At 39.0% G+C, this 18,902-nt stretch overlaps 2 protein-coding genes across 2 annotated transcripts in view; both read right to left on the reverse strand.

Moving 5' to 3' along the window:
* LOC144663367 (uncharacterized) overlaps positions 1-18,902 on the reverse strand; it is a 62,952-nt gene that overhangs the window by 4,814 nt on the left and 39,236 nt on the right. Inside the window, exons 28-34 of the mRNA XM_078524282.1 lie at positions 18,497-18,581; positions 17,304-17,425; positions 16,762-16,937; positions 10,992-11,105; positions 9,506-9,676; positions 1,133-1,313; positions 297-418 (exon numbers count right to left, since the gene is read on the reverse strand). Coding sequence (XP_078380408.1) covers positions 297-418; positions 1,133-1,313; positions 9,506-9,676; positions 10,992-11,105; positions 16,762-16,937; positions 17,304-17,425; positions 18,497-18,581 — 971 coding nt within the window. The remainder of the gene's footprint in view (positions 1-296; positions 419-1,132; positions 1,314-9,505; positions 9,677-10,991; positions 11,106-16,761; positions 16,938-17,303; positions 17,426-18,496; positions 18,582-18,902) is intronic.
* On the reverse strand, positions 14,564-16,748 carry LOC144663455 (uncharacterized). Its single transcript, XM_078524416.1, has one exon. It carries the CDS (start codon positions 16,489-16,491, stop codon positions 15,625-15,627), a length of 867 nt encoding a protein of 288 aa, XP_078380542.1. The 5' UTR covers positions 16,492-16,748; the 3' UTR covers positions 14,564-15,624.

Raw genomic sequence — 18,902 nt, forward strand, 5'->3', positions numbered from 1 at the left:
CAGGAGGTGGGGAACTTCCTGCGTCCCGGCCCGTAACATCTGCTTCCGGTTCCCGCCGCTTTCTTTGTACTTCCTTTTTTTCGATTTCTCACGGCTCCCGCCAACTTAGAAAATCACGCTTACCGTCTTTCCTTTCCACCTTCCGTAGACTTTCTGCGCTCTTTATTTCTGGATTCCCACACTCTGTACCCTCCCTCCCCCACGCTTGATTCAATGATCGATGTAGATTTAAAACATGAATGTAATAGTAGCGATGAAAGGGAATAAATTTAGAGTCAATTAAAGGCAGTACTCACACATGGTGTCATGAGCCTGTCAACCTTTTCAAATTCACGAATAAGCCGCTTCTCGGGAAATGTAAAGATCTTGATTGAGCAGGGCCGGTACTTCTGGTCTATACCCATTATTGCCAGTTGTCCTGAAAAAAAAATCACATTTTATCTTATCTACAAAGAACTGAATAAAAAGTGAGCATAGTGGACGGGCCAGGCTCAAACCTAGAATGTTTTCTAAAGCAGCAGAGATTTAATCGACCTACGAAAAATGACGGCGCTTGCATTTTACGAAATAGGCGTACGGGCACCTTCTGGTCTAGGGTGGGGAGGGGGAGACCTTATTACCCGAAAGAAAAAAGGTATATGCGTCGAAAGCTGAATAAAGAGGCATAAAAATGGACAACAAAACGTGCTTTGAAATAGTTGTATACAAACCTTGCTTAAAGGAACGTTAGTTCTTTAATTAATTCCGTAGCGTTACCAGAAGATGTCAATGCATTATATCCTTTTTCTTCGGAAATATTTTGCCAAGTTATCTACTCTAGTTCAGAAAAAAATTAAAGTATTTTTGGGAGCCGATTCACATTCCCCCGCTTGAGCGTCATACAAAAGCATGTGAAACGTTAGGGGGTAAATGGGTTAAAACATTTCGGTGGAAGAATTAGCATTAGCTTCATCACATTTGTAACAGCTTTGTGTCAAGGTCTAACACTGGATCCACCGCACGCAAACGCTCAAGCCCAAAAATCCTAACTTCTGGTCGCCCTCGCCAATTTCCCACTCACTTCAAAATGATATACTTTTTCTGTTGATGTGCAATAACCCATGTAGGGTTATTGCAGAAACACAAGAATCACCTTGAGGACTGAAACAGGCTCTACCGACTTCATATTCGTAAACGTTTTTGAACTCGTCGACTTTTTGGCCGTCCGCCACGCTGAAGATAACCACGTTCTTGTCCTGGCCTCTGGAGATGAGCACTTGGGAATCGTCAGGTGAAAAACAGACATTAGAAAAAAAACGATCTGCGTAGAGCTTCTAAAGATCAAAACAAAACATAATATAACATATTCAGTATCAAAATACCAAACCAAAAAGCAGTTACAGTGGCTTGTTTTCAGTGTGTTTTTGTGATTGGCGCGGGGTTTTGCCACCAGGATGCGTAGAAAAGCCAAAGCAATTGGAAAACCCGTTCTGTACAAACCTAGGAACCATCTCAAAAGTGGGTATATACGTATCAGCAAGAGCCAATTTGACCTAACAGGATCTATAGCCAGAATCCGTGATGAAGGTTAGAGCTTGAACCAAAACCTTAAGGAAATACCAGGAAATCTTTCGCGCGAAAAAATCATATCTTCACACGTGAAAACACAGGTGGCCCAAGCATGAAATTTGAATATATTAAAGTAAAAATGGCGGCCTTTAAAAATATAAGAGTTTATATGGGTTTTAAACGGAAAAATTTTGAGCGATAAATAAAAGCGCAAATTCTAAATAAAGTTGACGGAACATGAAATAGCGTCGTTTGCTTTTGTTACAGCGTAATTTCAAGCCATTTTGAGCTATTTTACGTCGATTTACTGTAACATGTTTATCGTACATAATAATAATACAAGGTAGGAAACCTTGGTCACTACTGGCGTGCGACATGTGTCCAAATTGGCTCGAATTTCGCACACAAAAAAAGCTACAACTTATATTCTGACTTCAAATACCAAAGATAGGATGATAAGCGAATGCGTTTCTAAAACGTGCTTGCTCCTACCTCGTCATTCTCAGCAACTAGCCGCTTTTGAAATTCCAAAACCAGCTCAAAATCGCCGCCATATAGTCCGTGACTCCCACGACAGTAACGAAATGGCCCAAAATAGACTGGACTCCAGTCAAATTGATCCCCAACGGAGAGGGGCACGCTACTTTTGTTCGCGCATCAAGTTGTTTCCACTACCACACGGCGAGGACAACATTTGCCTCTCGTCGCAGCATCCACCCGTGACAACATGGCGTAACGTGGATTCGCGTGTCTGGAGACGATGCTGTCGAAATGTAAACGTAGTCACCCGGAAGAAGCAGCAGAATACCCAGGAAGAAAAAAAGAAAAAACGTTTGACGGTTTCTTGCTATGCTTCCATTCGAGCTTGGTAAGTTGCACTTTAATTATCTTCAGTTGAACAAAACGTTTTCTGAATTCGTGCGTAGAAAAGTAACATTTCATAAAAAAAACCTCAAGCTTTTAATTGTAGGCGAAATCTTAAAGTAATATAGAGGTGCACGATTCTTCTTTTATTGCGGAAGGTAAACTGGGAAACGTTTTTAATTCGCTGGTCGAAGCCGTTCGATAAATATCATATCATTTTGTTTCCTATGGCCGGAAGAAAAAACGTCCTTACGAATCACGTCTCGCACGTGAATTTGTCACATTTTATAGCTAGTTTATTTTTAAAAGCTATTGTTTTTCTTGCATCTACTGTTAACGCAAATAGGAAAATATATTGGTGGAAGGCTATGGGCCGAATCGCACTAGCGGACAAATTTTGTAACAAATGGTAGATTTCATCATTAATGAGTCACTTGTTGCAGAACACAAGTGCGATTACGTTTTTCGAGACCTACAACTTGTCCAACATTTTAGGAAAACAAAGAAGCAGCTGTCTTATGATTGGTCCGCGTTGCACGCGCGATACATTTTGTCAAACAATTGCAAAAACAAGTGCGTACGACTTGTTGGACAAGGGCAAATTTTGTCAAAACGGACAAATCATCAAAGGGGCCGAAGTCCTGCCTCGAGGCAGGACATTTCATGACAAGTCGCATTCCCATGCCCTCGTAATGCCAGATAACAATACGTTGTTGATTGGCTATTGTGTTTGGCCCAAACTGGACCTAATAACAACACGCACACCAAAATGTTTGCGATAGTATGCACCGTGATGTGGCTCTCACTATCATAATTCAGCCGCAAAATCTTTCCGCGATAGGCAAGGCATGTTTATAAGCGAAGTATTTGCCCAATGTAAGAATGAGAAAAGAAAAAGTTATCTTGAGACGACTCATTATTCCACTGCATGAGAACACGCGTGCTCTAATTCTAAATGCAAATTTTTTTAGAATTTTTTTACCGCGTGGTACTGCATATTAAATGTTTGCCCAAGACGGCCGTGCTGAGAAATGTACAGGGATGCCAGAAGCACGTGCAAAGCTATTGTACTAATAATTTCACCTTTTGTTCTCTTCAAGATGTCTCTGACTTGTCGCGACAATTTTGTTTTTGTCAAAAATGTCATGACATTTAAAACTTGTCCGCTAGTGCGATTCGGCCCTATCTATCGCACTTTCCGCGATTTCATTGTTTGCTTGTTTAGTTTGGTCCGTAAAACTAAACATATCTTTATATACCGTAATGATTCGATTTAGCGCCCTCCTTCCAATAAGCGCCCCCTTACGAATAAGCGCCCCCCTTCGAATGTGTTTTTGTCAATAAGCGCCCCTATTCCAGTAAGCGCCCCCATTCATATAAGCGCCTCTATTCTAATTAGCGCCCCTATTGCGGATAACTGCCCCTACTGAAGTCATTGACGTCGAATAGATAAACTCATGAACATTCACCGTACCGTACATGTATATATTTACTGCTCAAATGAACAATTCTTTCAAAAGTAACTGAACTTTCAACAATTTGTTACTGTCACAGTTTCTGTTACTGTTAGCTATTGTAATACTTATTAAAGTTTTGGTTTGAACTTTTGGTCGTTTCTCAAAAAATTAAATAAGCGCCCTGTCCCGAATAAGCGCCCTGTCTCGAATAAGCGCCCTCCCTTGAGGTGCCAAAAGGAAATAGGCGTCCCGGGCGCTAAATCGAATCATTACGGTATTTCATATTTTCCGCTGCATGTCGATAATTTCACTTATTTTTTACTTACCTTGTGTTTTCTCCATTTTTCTTTTTACTTTTTCGTATTTTCCTTCTCCTTGTTTATTTTTTACTATTTTTTTCAACATAGGGTGTTGCTGAATTACGAAGTAAGCGAGAATTGCTTAACCACTTACGAGAAAATCACAGCACACGTTAATCGTGAGGAGGAGAAACTGAGAACAAGCGACGATGACCACATAAGCTCTCGAGTTATTTTCAGGGCAATACGCGATGTGTTTGGAGACTCCATAAAAACGTCAAACAAGAAAAATTGAACTAATTATCGCACAACTAACTCCTCTTCTGACAAAATTACGAAAGAGTTCCTTTACAAGGAATGATTTCTCAGTGCCAGCTTTTCCGGTGATAAAAACATTATGTCCACTTTCTACCACTTGATATATTTCTTTTTGGTCATCTGTTAACCTGTACCAATACAATTTGTTAACACAAGTCATCGTTAACCTCTAAAATACAAGTAATATCGCAAATCGTGTGAAATACCTTATTAATTATTACAAGCTCATTTTCGCGTGATACGATTTTAGCGATTGAAAAAAAAAAACGTGAAATTAAAGACCTGCGAAAAATATACTTTTAAAGATCAATGTTGTATTTTTATGTTTTTGAGGTATTTTATGAACAAATCGTGACAAATAAGTCCCGCGAAATATGTGCATTCCGTTCACGCGAAATTAAGTTCGCCGCGCAAAATGTAACAGTATAGAACTTAAAATGAAATTATTTGCAATTAAATGATTGAAATATACAGCAAAATGGGTAGTCAATACTATAAAAAGGTCTGCAAATAAATTAAAAATGAAAAAAGCTCCAAGAAAGCGTGTCATCACACACGGGTGTGTTCAATTTACTCTTGTTGTTGTAATAATTTTTACCATACATTTTTTTTGACTCCAAATTACACGTTAATTTGAATGCATGTTCAATAATTTTTTAGGCAAATGTTATTTCTTAATTTTGATTGACTTAAACAGTTTAGAAAAAATAGGTGCTTCACCTATTGAACAACAAAGATATCATGGCGGCTAAAAAGCTTAAGAGTAAATGAATTATTTTGAAATGTTTTATAACGTCCCTAGTTGTATTTACTCAGTGTCTTGTGTAAACGAAAGCAAAATTGATAAAAAATGAATGCAGATAAAAAACAATCGAAACAGATTTTAGGTATATAATATACGCACCTGGCCATTGGAGTTTTTTACAGTTGTAGAGATTAAAATCTCTACAACTGGATTCAAGCTTCCACGTTACGGTCGGAGACATGCCATGTTGTCACGCGTGGATGCTGCGACGAGAGGCAAATGTTGTCCTCGCCGTGTGGTAGTGGAAACAACTTGATGCGCGAACAAAAGTAGCGTGCCCCTCTCCGTTGGGGATCAATTTGACTGGAGTCCAGTCTATTTTGGGCCATTTCGTTACTGTCGTGGGAGTCACGGACTACATGGCGGAGATTTTGAGCTGGTTTTGGAATTTCAAAAGCGGCTAGTTGCTGAGAATGACGAGGTAGGAGCAAGCACGTTTTAGAAACGCATTCGCTTATCATCCTATCTTTGGTATTTGAAGTCAGAATATAAGTTGTAGCTTTTTTTGTGTGCGAAATTCGAGCCAATTTGAACACATGTCGCACGCCAGTAGCGACCAAGGTTTCCTACCTTGTCATATTATTATGTACGATAAACATGTTACAGTAAATCGACGTAAAATAGCTCAAAATGGCTTGAAATTACGCTGTAACAAAAGCAAACGACACTATTTCATGTTCCGTCAACTTTATTTAGAATTTGCGCTTTTATTTATCGCTCAAAATTTTTCCGTTTAAAACCCATATAAACTCTTATATTTTTAAAGGCCGCCATTTTTACTTTAATATATTCAAATTTCATGCTTGGGCCACCTGTGGTGAAAATAACGTGTTATTTTCACATGTGAAGATATCGATTTCGAAACATTTTCTGACAAGTTTGCCCTGTTTCAATTCTGAATGAGCCAAAAGAAAATCGATATTAAGTCGAAACATCTTCGGATCTTTCTCGGCAATCTTCGGATATCTTCGGAAATTTTCGGAAAAGTTCGGAAAATGTTCGAAACCATTCGTACGACCTTCGGACAAAATTTTGAGAATCTTCGGAAATCTTCGGAAAATGGTCGGAAATCTTCGGAAAATCGTCAAAAACATCGTAATTAGTAGGTTTATATAATAAACAGAATATTACATGGTTGCTTGGAGATATGAAATTTATCTTATCGTGCTCAAATCGATATCCCACTCGTGAGATATCGATTTGAGCACTCGAAGATAAATTTCATATCTCCGCGCAACCAGGTAATATCTTCTATTTACGTGCGTGAAAAATTTAGAGACAATGTATGAACGACTTGCGTCAACATGTACGCAAGTCGTTCATACATACACGCACGTTAACGCATGTAAAAAATAAGGCGTCAGTGGAAATTCACCTTTAGATGACTCTGTATAAGTCTAATGCAAATAAAAATTACATCTATATGACTTCTGAATTTTTCTTAAAAGAAAACGGTTTCATCCAACAAGGAAATTCCGCAGCTTTTAATTTCGCGACATACTCGGCTTTATCATGTCGTTGTAAATCAATAGCTATCAATTAAAATTGTAGCCCACTTGAACTTCATGGACTTAGGACCGGCTATTGCATTGACCACATCCAAAAATTCAAGGCGACAAATATACTTACTAATCTTTGATTACTGCTAGTACATAAAATTATATAAAGGCGGGGGTAGCTATAGCAAAAAAAATCTATATATAGCGAGAATTTTGGGCAATAAACCTTGCAAATAGAATCCTTTTTGTCTTGTGACGTCATGACGTAGTCATGACGACACAAGATAATACTACAGGGGACAAGGTGCATTCCATGCGTATTTGCTTTCTGAGGGCGCGGAATTTTCCCGCCATGTCAATATTTTTCCCGCCATGTCAAAATTTTCTTTTTTTAGTAAATGCCGAAAAATGCGATCATCAGATTTAAACAAAACAGATGCAGACTTCTCAACCTCAAAGCACTGGAAATCTGGAGATTGAGGTAAAAAAATCTGGAGATTTCAGTAAAAACCGGGAGACTGATCAACTGACGGACAAAAATAACTAAAAGAGTCCTAAAACCAGGCGCTAATCAAATGACTTGTTACTCTGTCAGTTTCTTCGTGAGATTTCTGTTTCTCGTCGTGAGATTGAAGTGAAAACCGTGAGTCTCAGGACAAAATCGTGAGACTTGAGAGGTCTGCAGATGCTGTTTACACTGACAGTTGCGTTTATTTTTAAGCTTTTTGTTTGTTTTTCTTAGTGATAAAAGCAATCGCACGAGATTCCCACCATTCTAGTCATATTAGTCAATCAGATAATAGCTACCGTTTCGTGAGAACAATGTGTTTTATGATTTTGGTACAGCAATAGGGGAAAAGCATGTCTTAAACAGGATTGCGCCTTACAGAACTGTAGGTATGTCGACCCACAATATGTCAGGAAAACCTTTTTTTTTTGCCGTTTCCATTTTTGATTAGATCCGATTTCAAAGATGTAATAGACCGTAGTAGTCGAACCACATGTGTGCCTTTACTTCAGTTGACTAGCTAGCTTAGGCAAGTTAGAATTTGTGCTGATTAAACTAGTTCAAAACAACTGATCCCGTGGACATTATTTTCCTTGTGTGTCTTCAATTTGAGTATTACTCGAAGACACACGCGAAAGGTCAACCATGAAACTTTGCTTGGTAGTGTGCGTGAGTTTATTGAAACGTGAGGCTGAAAACGTTCTTATCAGTCACAGACACAAAACAACAAAGGAGAATCTGTGACTTTGTTGACCTTTTTAAGATATTTAAGAATTATCTGTGACAGATAAATGCTTATGAATCTGTGTGTGTCTGTATTCTTTTTGTGCTGTTATCGGAGTCCTATAACTGTTCAACGGCTACATGCTGGAGTGTACTTTGAATTTAAGTCAAGCCTACTTTTGGCTGCTTGGAAAAATCGCTTTTGATAAGGTGTCGGAAACAAGTCGCGTGACAATAATAAGTACAAACATTATCCGCCTGACAGAAATAGCAACGATCAATTAGTATGAATCAAAATAGACGCTTAATTACCGTGATTGTGATCGGAATGGATACTATTAAGGCATCGATTTCAAAACTTTAAGCATGTAATCTTATACAATAATTAAAGATAGAAACTTCACGGACAGTTACTCAGAGTTTCACGCACGAAGCGATCATCAGACTGTGTCGTTATGCGGTGAAATAGCCTGCGTAGCTGGCGGTATTGTTGGGTTTTTAAGTTAAGTGTTCACTAGCAAGTGAGCACTTAAAAACGTAACAATACCGCCAGCTACGCAGGCTAGCGGTGAAATACAATTTAAACTACGTTCATGGAGGACGGTTGGAACGATCCTGTCTCTGATTGGCCGTGTAGTACTTGTTTTCGTGCCTGCACTTGGTAACAAGCTCAGATCTTTTGTTCAAGAAGGTGGATCTGTCAGCTGATAGTATGCAGAGCTTCTCCGTCGGACACAAATTGCAGCGTGACGGGTTTCCGCTGTAAGCGCTTGCTCTCGTGACAATGGACCACTTGATCGAAAATTCGGTGTTGTTGTCTTTCAGGTCCCAAATCTTATATATATATTTTTAGTTGGATTTTAAGCCTTTCGCGTGAGAACCTTTTGTAGTTGGAATAAACCTTTGTTTTTATCTTTAACTGTGAAATCGTGAAGTTCAGCGCAAGCATTCACGACAAAGGTTTCTGAATTGACAAGTGAATCAAGAGTTTCGTATATCGTGTTGTGAATGTCACAACTTTTATCGAGCGACAAAAGTAGCTTTAGTTTTAGTTTAAATTTTAGGGGTGAGGAGTCTAAATGTTTCTTTATGTTAGATGCACGCTTTTTAATTTTCGATATCTTTACAAGCAATAAATAGACGTGAAAAGCGGTCTATTTTCAAATAAATTAAACTCTGAAAAGAGTCACAAGACAATAAGCCCAGAGGGCTTTTGATTTTGACTAGAGTGACTCCGTTTTAGTCTAAGTGGCTTTTCGATACACGACTTTAACTTTTGTATCACCGCCAGTTTTCTCGCGCGCAGCGGAATGCTAAGAAAATGACCGGAGACTTAACCGAGACAGGAAATCGCACACAGGAAGCCCCTCCGTGAAGTAGTCAGACAAAATAATAAAAAATACATCATTTTAAAAAAATATATTACAAAATTAATTTGCGATCAGAAGCATTCATAAAATGTCTCTTGAGTCCGTGTAACAAACCTCTATGGTAGTGATTATTTTGCCACTTTCTGTTTCTAATACAGGTACATAGTCGCAATTTTCTACGATCACAGCTAGTTTCGTTCCATCGTGCGAAAATTCTAGCGCAGTAATAGACCTTCCGTAAGGTAAAGGCTTTTCTCCCGCTCCTGTCGAAGTTGTGTCCCATATCTAAGAAAAAAACGGAAGAGAGAAAATATAACAATTGACGCAACATATTTATCATCATTACCCAGTGGACTCTTCGGCCGGCTGTTATTTTTGACAAGCATTTGACATTACTCCAAAGAAATGAATGTCAATCCCCGCGGTGGGTGGGTGGGGGGGGGGGGGGAAGAATCTTTTATGAAAGGGATGGGTATGCTCATCATCTCGCTCGGGTGGTAAATTACGGATTTTGATCTCACTTAGGGTTCTCAGATCAAAGTGCCAATATTTTCAGTCATACTGTGTTGGGGGTCAAGTTTGATCTAGCCTCCCAAGCAGTCGTTCTTAGGGGCGAGGAGTGAAACACGATCGCCCCTACAATGTTGTTAAGGTCCAGCTTAGAAATGATAAGACTTTCCGCTAATTGCTTTTTTACTTGTTGTGGAGCCATGTTCCATATTTTACGTAAATTTGAAAGAACTTTGTGACATGATGAAACGAGTTCTTTTACGTGGTCAGACCATTTGAGGTTTTTGTTGAGCCAGGTACCTAACAGTTTGAATATTTATTTATTTCAAAAGAAATGAACGCCAGTCCCTGCGGTTTGAGGGAGAAGAATCTTTTATGAAAGGGATGGATATGCTCATCATCTCGCTCGCGTGTAAATTACGGATTTTGAAAAAATCAAAAAAAGACTCAGAATATTAAGAATCGTTGGACAGGCTCAAAAAATCGAAAATCCTGAAATTTTGCCTGAAGAACACCTTTGGGGAACTATGTTCGAAAATATTGTTCTTATTTTCTAGAAATTTATGGTTTTCGAGAAATGAGCAAAAAACGAAAATAGTGGTTTTAGCTCATTAAATATGCCAAAAATATGCGTAAAATTGGCAAAGTTCTTGATACTCCTATTAATAAAAGCAATTTTCAATGCTATGAATCCAAATAAACTTTGAATAATAGCTTTACCTTTTGTCTTCTTGGCAACATAAACTTTCAAGTTTTTCCAGCTATTTCGAGGTTTCCAGTGCCTTTTAAAATATTGCTTTATTGAGCACTTCGGGAAACGGCAAAAATTGCGGAACTTTAGAGGCCGAAGAAGCACCTTGGTATGTCCGATATCGAGTCAAAATAAACACTGTGCAAAAGCTATTTTGTTTTTTTGCTAATTTATCGAAAACCATAAATTCCTAGAAGAAAAGAATAATATTTTCGAACATAGTTCCCCAAAGGTGTTCTTCAGGCAAAGTTTCAGGATTTTCGATTTTTCAAGCCTGTCCAACGATTCTTCATATTATGAGTCGGAGCCTCTTAAAAGCTTTAACGCCTTTCAACTTACCTTCACATTAAGTTGTTTTACAGTTCCCGAACACATCATGGAAGCTAACCGGTCTCCATGTTTACTTATGGCAAATGTTGTTATCCCTCCACCATGAACATACGTTGCGAATCGCTGCAGAGTAGAAAAGACAAGATACAAATCAAACCCGATGCTTCCAGATGGCTAAATTAACTCTATGTGCGAGCCAAGTGACCAATCAGGCCGGAGTTTATTCCGGTTTCCATACAAAGATTTCTTACACCCCCTGAATTTTTGCCAGTACTTATTCGTACTCTTGGGTGGGGAGGGGCATTGTGAGTTTCTTTCCCAAGAACATCACACAGTGATCCTAATCAGGACTCGAATTCGAACCGCTCCACCCGGACTCCAGGCGCCAAGGTGGAACCTGCCAGGGACTGGGTTCTAAGCCGACGTCAAGCCTCACCACTATTTTTTTATTTTATTTTTACTTTTCAACACGATACACTTGACAATACACGAAAAAAAAATACAAAAGATAAATGAATAAAAAATACAGAGGTAACAATGCGATACACGTTTTACGTAACTATTGTAACTAAATTATTGTCAGTAAAGGCTTCCATAAATTCCAAAAATTTTCTTTTTGTCCTTTCGCATGTGCGATTGATCTTTGAATAAACATTTTTTCTTTTACTAACTCAAGAAAGAGAAGGAGATTAGGTAATTTGTGCTCATATTTTTGTAGAAAGACATGTCGTTTGCTAAGTAGAATATAATAATTAAAGATATAGGAGCCAGAACTTCCGGGATTATAGCCGTACATTATTCCTAATTCATCAAAATTGTATTTGTCTTTATTTTGACTATTCCACCGGAATAAGACTGAATTCCAAAAGTCGCGTATACGGGAGCAGTTAACTAGCATGTGCGACAGTGTTTCTAATTCGTTACAAAATTCGCAAAGGGGAGATTCCGATATGTTCATTTTATATAGGAGGTTTCTGCACGGTAAAATATTATGAATTATCTTAAACTGAAATATACTTAGTTTCGTTTCCCGTGTTATTCTAAATGGTAGTTTATAAATTGCGCTGATCTTCATCTCTTCTACACCTAACCTTTGTAGCCTAGAACTAGCTAAAGGTTCTTTAAATTTCTTTTGAATAAGAATATTCCGAGCTCTTTTACTGGTGAGTATTTGACCAGGAGGAAAAGTCGATTTTCCTTCTTGTCGATTCCCACCATTAGTAGATTGTAATTCACGCTTCCACCCTAATGGTATTGCTGCTATTAAACCCCAGAGGTTGGAAATAAATGGCGTAGCAAGGCCAAATTTTCTAAGAAAATTGCCATATGAGAGGAATTTGCCGTCTTCTTCTAATAAATCTTTGATTCTGAGAATTCCAGCAACGTGCCAGTTTTCCCAGTATACAGATTTGCCTGCTATGGTTATGTTTTTATTATTCCAAATAATGGCTTCCCTAATGTCATGTTTATCTAGAGGGGCGGATTTAACATCATGAACTTCTGCCCATGTTTTTAAGATGTCAATGTAGAAAGGTGGCATATTTTTTTAGTTCTAAAAGACTTAGATCATAGCTACAGTCGAAAATGTGAGGGCCTCCAACATTTTTCAGATACCAGGATGGAATTATCATCCAATCCTCATTTGCACCATCTTGCATTCTCTTTACCCAGGCACATAGTAATGATTTTGTGATTATTTCATATTCTGGCAAATCTAAACCTCCTTTTTCTTTTGCTCCGATAAGCGTGTCTCTTTTTATTTTCGGTTTCTTACCGTTCCAAACGAAGTCTGCTATCAATTTGTTAACGGCGTCAATAACATAAGGTGGGGTGTGAAGACAAGCGCTAGAAGAAATGAGTTTGGATAAACCTAACGTTTTAGCTATTGTTATTTTTCCATACAGGGATAAATCCCTTTGTGACCATAAATTAAATAGCTTCTTAACTTTGATTAGCTTGTTTGCAAAATTTACTTGGTCGCACAAATTAAACTTGTATGAGAAAGCGGTTCCTAAAGCTACTATTGGCCTTTGTGGCCACAAAAACTCGAATGGCGTATCCTTATTTTGCGCGTTCTTCCCCAACCATAAAGCTTCTGTTTTAGAAGAATTGAGTTTAAGTCCACTGCATTCCTCAAACAAGTTAAGCACCTCGAGCAGCTTCTCAAGGGAAGCCTCGTCTTTACAGAAGGCGGTTGTGTCATCAGCATACTGTGATAATTTGATTTCTTTGTTAGCGACTAGGATCCCTCTTATATCAGAGCGAGACCTTATCGCGCAAGATAATGCTTCACCAGCCAGTATGAAAAGGAGACCGGATAACGGACAGCCTTGCCTAACTCCTCTCTTGAGTGTGAAGGGTCTGGAAGCGTAACTATTTATTTATCGTACAGCTGGAGATATTGTTGTAAAGTGTTCTAATCCACACCTTGAAATCGAGTCCGAAATTAAAGGCATCTAAGGCTTTGTCTAGATACACCCACTCTAAGCTGTCGAAAGCCTTTTCGAAATCTATGAACAGAGCGATACCTTCTAAATTTTGATCTGCCGTGTAATGGAGAATGTCCGATATGAGCCGAATATTTTCCACAATGAATCTGCCTGGTAAATATCCAGTTTGTGCATTATTAATAATATTTGGCAGGACCTTTTTTAAACGCATTGCTAAGGCTTTTGTGGCGATCTTGTAATCAGTGTTTAGAAGCGATATGGGTCTCCAGTTTTTTAGGTACGATAGATTTTTATCTTTCTTGGGAATTAGGCGAATAATTCCTTGTCTCTGTGATATGGATAACTCGCCTTTTCGAAATGCGTAATTAAAGCTATCTACCATAATTTTTCCCAACGTGTTCCAAAAAAAAGTGTAAAATTCTGCTGTCAGACCGTCTGTACCAGGTGATTTTGTTTTTTATGGAAACTTTTTAAAGCATTTTTACATTCGTTTTCTGTTAATAAACCCCCACACAATTCTTTTTTGGTGTTCGTCTAGCTTTTTAATACTCTCGTTCTCAAAAAATAAGTTGAACTTGGGATCCTCGACTTGTGGATTTTGTGACGAGTACAAATTTTCATAATAACGTCTTTGCTCCTCGAGGATTTCTTCCGGGTCGGTTATAGTGGATTTGTCATCTTTGGTCAAACTGGTGATACATTTATTTTCATAGTTTCTCTTCTCAAGATTGAGAAAATATTTGGAACTTCGTTCTCCAAACTCGTGCCAACGCGCTTTTGAGCGAATACATGCTCCTCGAGTGCGGTCGAAAGATAGTTTATCTAGTTTATTCTTGATGTTATCGTACTCCTTGATTGCTTCCGGCGTTGTGCGATTCCCGCTTGTTTTTTGCAATCGTTGGGCTCGTCTTGCAAAAGATTTTTCTCGTAATTTTTCTGCTTTTTGGCCTTTTGTTTTGAATAGTATGTTGTGAACATCCTAATTTCCATTTTTATCATTTCCCATAAAAGGCCTTTGTCTTCGACGTGTTTGTATTTTTTAATAAACAATGGGATGTTTTCGGATAATTTATCTGTATATTCATTGTCTTCCAGAAGTAAAGTTGTTAAGTTTCCAGAAACCCGGTCCCCTTGGGTGTTGTAGTCGAGTTTGAATATCCATTGTAACTAAAGAGTGGTCGCAGTGCGGTGCGTATTTTATCTCGCAACTCTGCACGAGGGATTTTTGCATAAAATCTTTTGTAATCAACCATAAGTCTAGTCTGCATTTTATTTTCAAATCTCGAGTTCGCCAAGTGAATTCTTTTTCTTATGGATGCAATGATCTCCACACATCCTCTAAATTTAGAAGACTAATCAAATTCTTGATCTCTTCAATTACATTTTTTTTGAAAGATGTGTCACGGCCTCCCTCTTTGTCATTCTCGGATAGAGGGCAATTGAAATCACCTCCCATAATAATGCTGTTTTCGCTGTGCAACCGCTCCAAATGCTCTTTTAATTTGCTGAAAAATTTAATCTGTGCCTGGGTATCATTCGGTGCGTAAACATTTGTGCATAAAAACGTGAGATCTTCAATAACGACTTTGAGAATTAGTATTCTGCCGTCTTTACTCTGTAATATAGTTTCAGCTGAAACGTGTAATTTGGGATTGAAAAGAATAGCGACACCTTTGCTATGTTTACTTCCATGACTGAAATAAATTTTGGAACCCCATTCATTACTCCAGATTTTTTCTTGATCGGGGGAGCTATAAGTCTCCTGCAGAAAAATGACGGAGGCTCTCCTATTATGTAATTGTCTAAAAATAGCTCTTCTCTTTCTAGAAGCGTTTAGACCTCTTACATTAAGTGAAACAAAACTTAATTTGTGCATTTTACAAACGATAAATTGGTCATCCTATATTGAAAGCCTAGATAGCAAAACTTGCTTGCCATGTGTATCGCTAACAAAACATACAAACATAAACTACAGAAACTACTAACAGTTTACCTCCAACGAGGTGTGAACTACTCGTAGACGTTGCCGTTCGGAGTTCCAACAACTTCGGGATGAATATTGAGCTTCTGTTGAGCTTCGACAAAACAATAAACTTCTGTTCTTTATCTTTTTGCATTTCGTCAGCTTCTAGTCCTTCAAGTTTATCACAGACTTGTAGAATAGATTGCTTTGGTTTGCTGGAATCACGTTCCTACTTGTGTAAGGATTCTTTATCTTTCTCCATTTCTTCTTTCAATCTTTTTTGCTCTTTCTCAGAGATGACTTTCGCTCTTCCATTGCTGTCAACGCATTTCAAGATAGCTGGATACGCGATGAAGACTTTGGAGCCCGCACCAAGCTTCTTCTGTAAATATTTCCTTACTGGGGCGATCGCTTTTCGTTCTTCTTGGGTTTTCTTTCCGAAATCTTCGCTTATGCCGATTAGCTTCTCGCCGAATGGGTTGTCTTTTAGTCTTGCAGCAGCATTCGAGAACACTTTCATTTTATCCGAGTAGCGCAAAAAGGCCACATGTATCGGTCTCGGTCTTTGTTTACCATCAATATCGCTCCGTGGCTTCGTTGGTGTTCGGTGAGCACGCTCGATTTCTAGCTCCCCGCAGAGCGTTTCCAAACCCATGTGCGTTGATATGAAATTCTTAATAAAGCTTATGCAGTCTTCTCCTTCGGCCTTCTCTGGTATATTGTAAAACACCAGGTTGTTCCTCCGTGACCTGTTTCGAAGGTCTTCAACCTCCTTTTCTAGCGCTTCGACTCTGCTTTTATCGGCTTTCTGTTCCGTGGCTATCTTTACTTCTTCGACATCTTTCTTGATAGAATTCAAGCCGTTTTCGATTTGGGCAACTGCATCTTTAAGTTCTTTTGATTCAGTTTCAATTTTCTTTAGCCTCTCGTGTATTTGCTCCAGCAAGTCGAGCTTCTCTAGTTTCTCTAGGATGGACTTCAGCATCATGGCGTCGCCTGCTTCGTCGCCCACGTGCATCACTTCTTCGTCTTCGCTGCTTGGAACGCGCGAAACCGCTTTTCGCTTGGTTTCTTTAAGCTCATTGAACTTGTGCATAAGCTTATTAAACTTTTGCTTTATACTAGCGTAACGATGTTGACGAAATTGGCTTGTAAAACGACATATCGCCGGAGCTCAATCAAAATACGTCTAATCCATCGGGCCGCGTATGCAAATCTCCAAAGCCTCACCACTATGTCGAGGCCTAGCCTAGCATAGTGGAACAATAATCCCGTTTTACGCTTCATAACATCTGGCCTGGCTTACTTTACAGGATATCCTGACTATCTTTATTTTGCGTAATGCATACCATCTACTTATTCTTACCTTCCTTGTAGACACAAAGAATCCATGCACAAGGTAAGAACTACAGGCATATACCACATCCGGGTTACTTGGATGGAAGCGCACATCATCTGGTTTAGCCCAGGCGTTAGAGAATCGTATCCAAGTAACCATGTGTTTACCTGATTTTCTCCTTCGATATAACTTTACATTTTCACCTGAAAGTTCGCAATATATTGGCCGGAGTTATGTTCTTTCGGAAAATAGTAGTTTTCGGCTGGTTGAAATGTTTTATGACTTAGTAAACAATTCTTTTAACAGAACGAACATAAAATATATTTTTTTGCCATGTTAACAATACACTTACCCCAACCAATCTAGCATGGTTGAACCTACTACAATATAGTTAAATTAAGTTGTCAGCCAAAGCGAAAGTGATTAAAAAGTGTTCTACCAAATAATCGGCTGCGACCGAGTTTCTCAGATTTATATAAAAGGTTATTTTGATTTTTACGTGCGAGAAACTGTTACATAGCGAGTCCTACTTCGTCAAAAATTGAAATCCATTAGCACTTTTTACACACCTGGAAAAGAGTAAAACTTTAGAGTACGGTCACCATTGGCAGTCACTGCAAGTCGAGAATCCGCTGACACATCACCACTTACGGCCATGGAAACCTCTTCTGACTCTTCTTCTGGTTTTTTGCTGCAATTGGTAAGGAAACAGATCGCGTGTATTTTCGTAGGTCTACTTACCCTTTCCCCTTCCCCACAATCTCGTCCCCAGAGGCCGCGATCCTTCTGGTCTGCGTCAGGGATCGGAACCTCTGGGCTATTCTGAAAGCCCGCCACAAAGGCGTCTGAATCTGAATGGCTGTTGAAAATTTGTTCGTTTCACCAGAATCACCGACGCAGGGGCACAATCAAACCGGAACCAGGATTTCCTGGTTCCGGTTTTGGATTCGTCCAGAGCCGTTGAGTTTCCCGTCCGCTGGTCAAGGGGAACGCAGGCTTTGAAAACGAGATTGCGTCCCCCAGTTGTCTGTGTATTTAGAGAGGCATGCGCACGCGCGCTTCATTAGATATTGTCTGCAAATGCAAAATTTTCGTTCATTAACGAGTAGATTCGCTTCTGACATCGAGAAAATCACAGGATGCCGTACGACAAGGAACTTAAGAGGGGTGAGAGGTTCATTGCAAAAATGTTGGTTTGTCAGAAGACAAAAGTTTCAAGGTGGTTTACAATTTATAACATAGCTTGCAGAGTCGCGCAATCAAATTCAGTCAGAAACCCTTATGGGTTTCTGATTCAGTATACGTAAGCTTGCACCATAATCAAGTAGTGTACGCTGATAGCGTGAGCAAATCGCTTCGCCAGAAATGTTCTTTTGTCGTGGGAGTGTTTGGCGCGGGTTTAGATCTACAGTTCCACCGGGAATGTTATAAAACAACTGTTTCATGCTTTTAGCTGTACACTATTGAGTTATGATGCACTTGGGAAGTTTGGAGAGCACTTGATAGTGCACGGTAAAGCATGAACCAATCCCCGACTGCACGAGGGTGCTGAACGCACACATCTTCCCCTAGATCACACGACACTGCGACACACAAACGCAACACACAAAAATGGATCTCAAAGTACAGTCAAACTTCCGCTTTTGATACCTCCATAGCCTCCTTAACTAGACACTGTTAAGACCAGAAAAAGGGTGTTGCCATTTGCGGAGGTTTGACTATTTGATTGGTGTAATATAAAGCAGAAAATGCATGTACTTACGGTGAGGGTTTAGTTAGTGTCACATCGAATTTTCCTTTGTAGGTACCTTCAGACGTAACTTTAGAATATTCACCCCATACATGACCTGTGTGGGTAAAGTAGCTAATTAGAGGCCGGTTTGGACCATAAGACGAACACTATACAACTGCTGTAAACACACCGAGAAACAAGCGAATAAACCAGAATTAAAATGAAAAGTTTTAGCTTTCGATGGAAAGACAAAATTACAATAGAAGAGACAGCGATTGTATGTAACAAGAGAATAAGAGCAAAACCAGCTCGCTTTGTCGCCTCTAGCTCGAAAATTTCGGAGTAAAAGTTTTGATCGATTGATTAATAGGGACTGCCATCTCATCGAACTTATTAAGACAGAAAGCATTTTAAAACTTTTACTAAAAGAATCCGA

This window comes from Oculina patagonica, chromosome 8, assembly GCF_052425735.1.
Source record: "Oculina patagonica isolate OP01 chromosome 8, crgOcupat, whole genome shotgun sequence".
Taxonomy (NCBI): Eukaryota; Metazoa; Cnidaria; class Anthozoa; order Scleractinia; family Oculinidae; genus Oculina; species Oculina patagonica.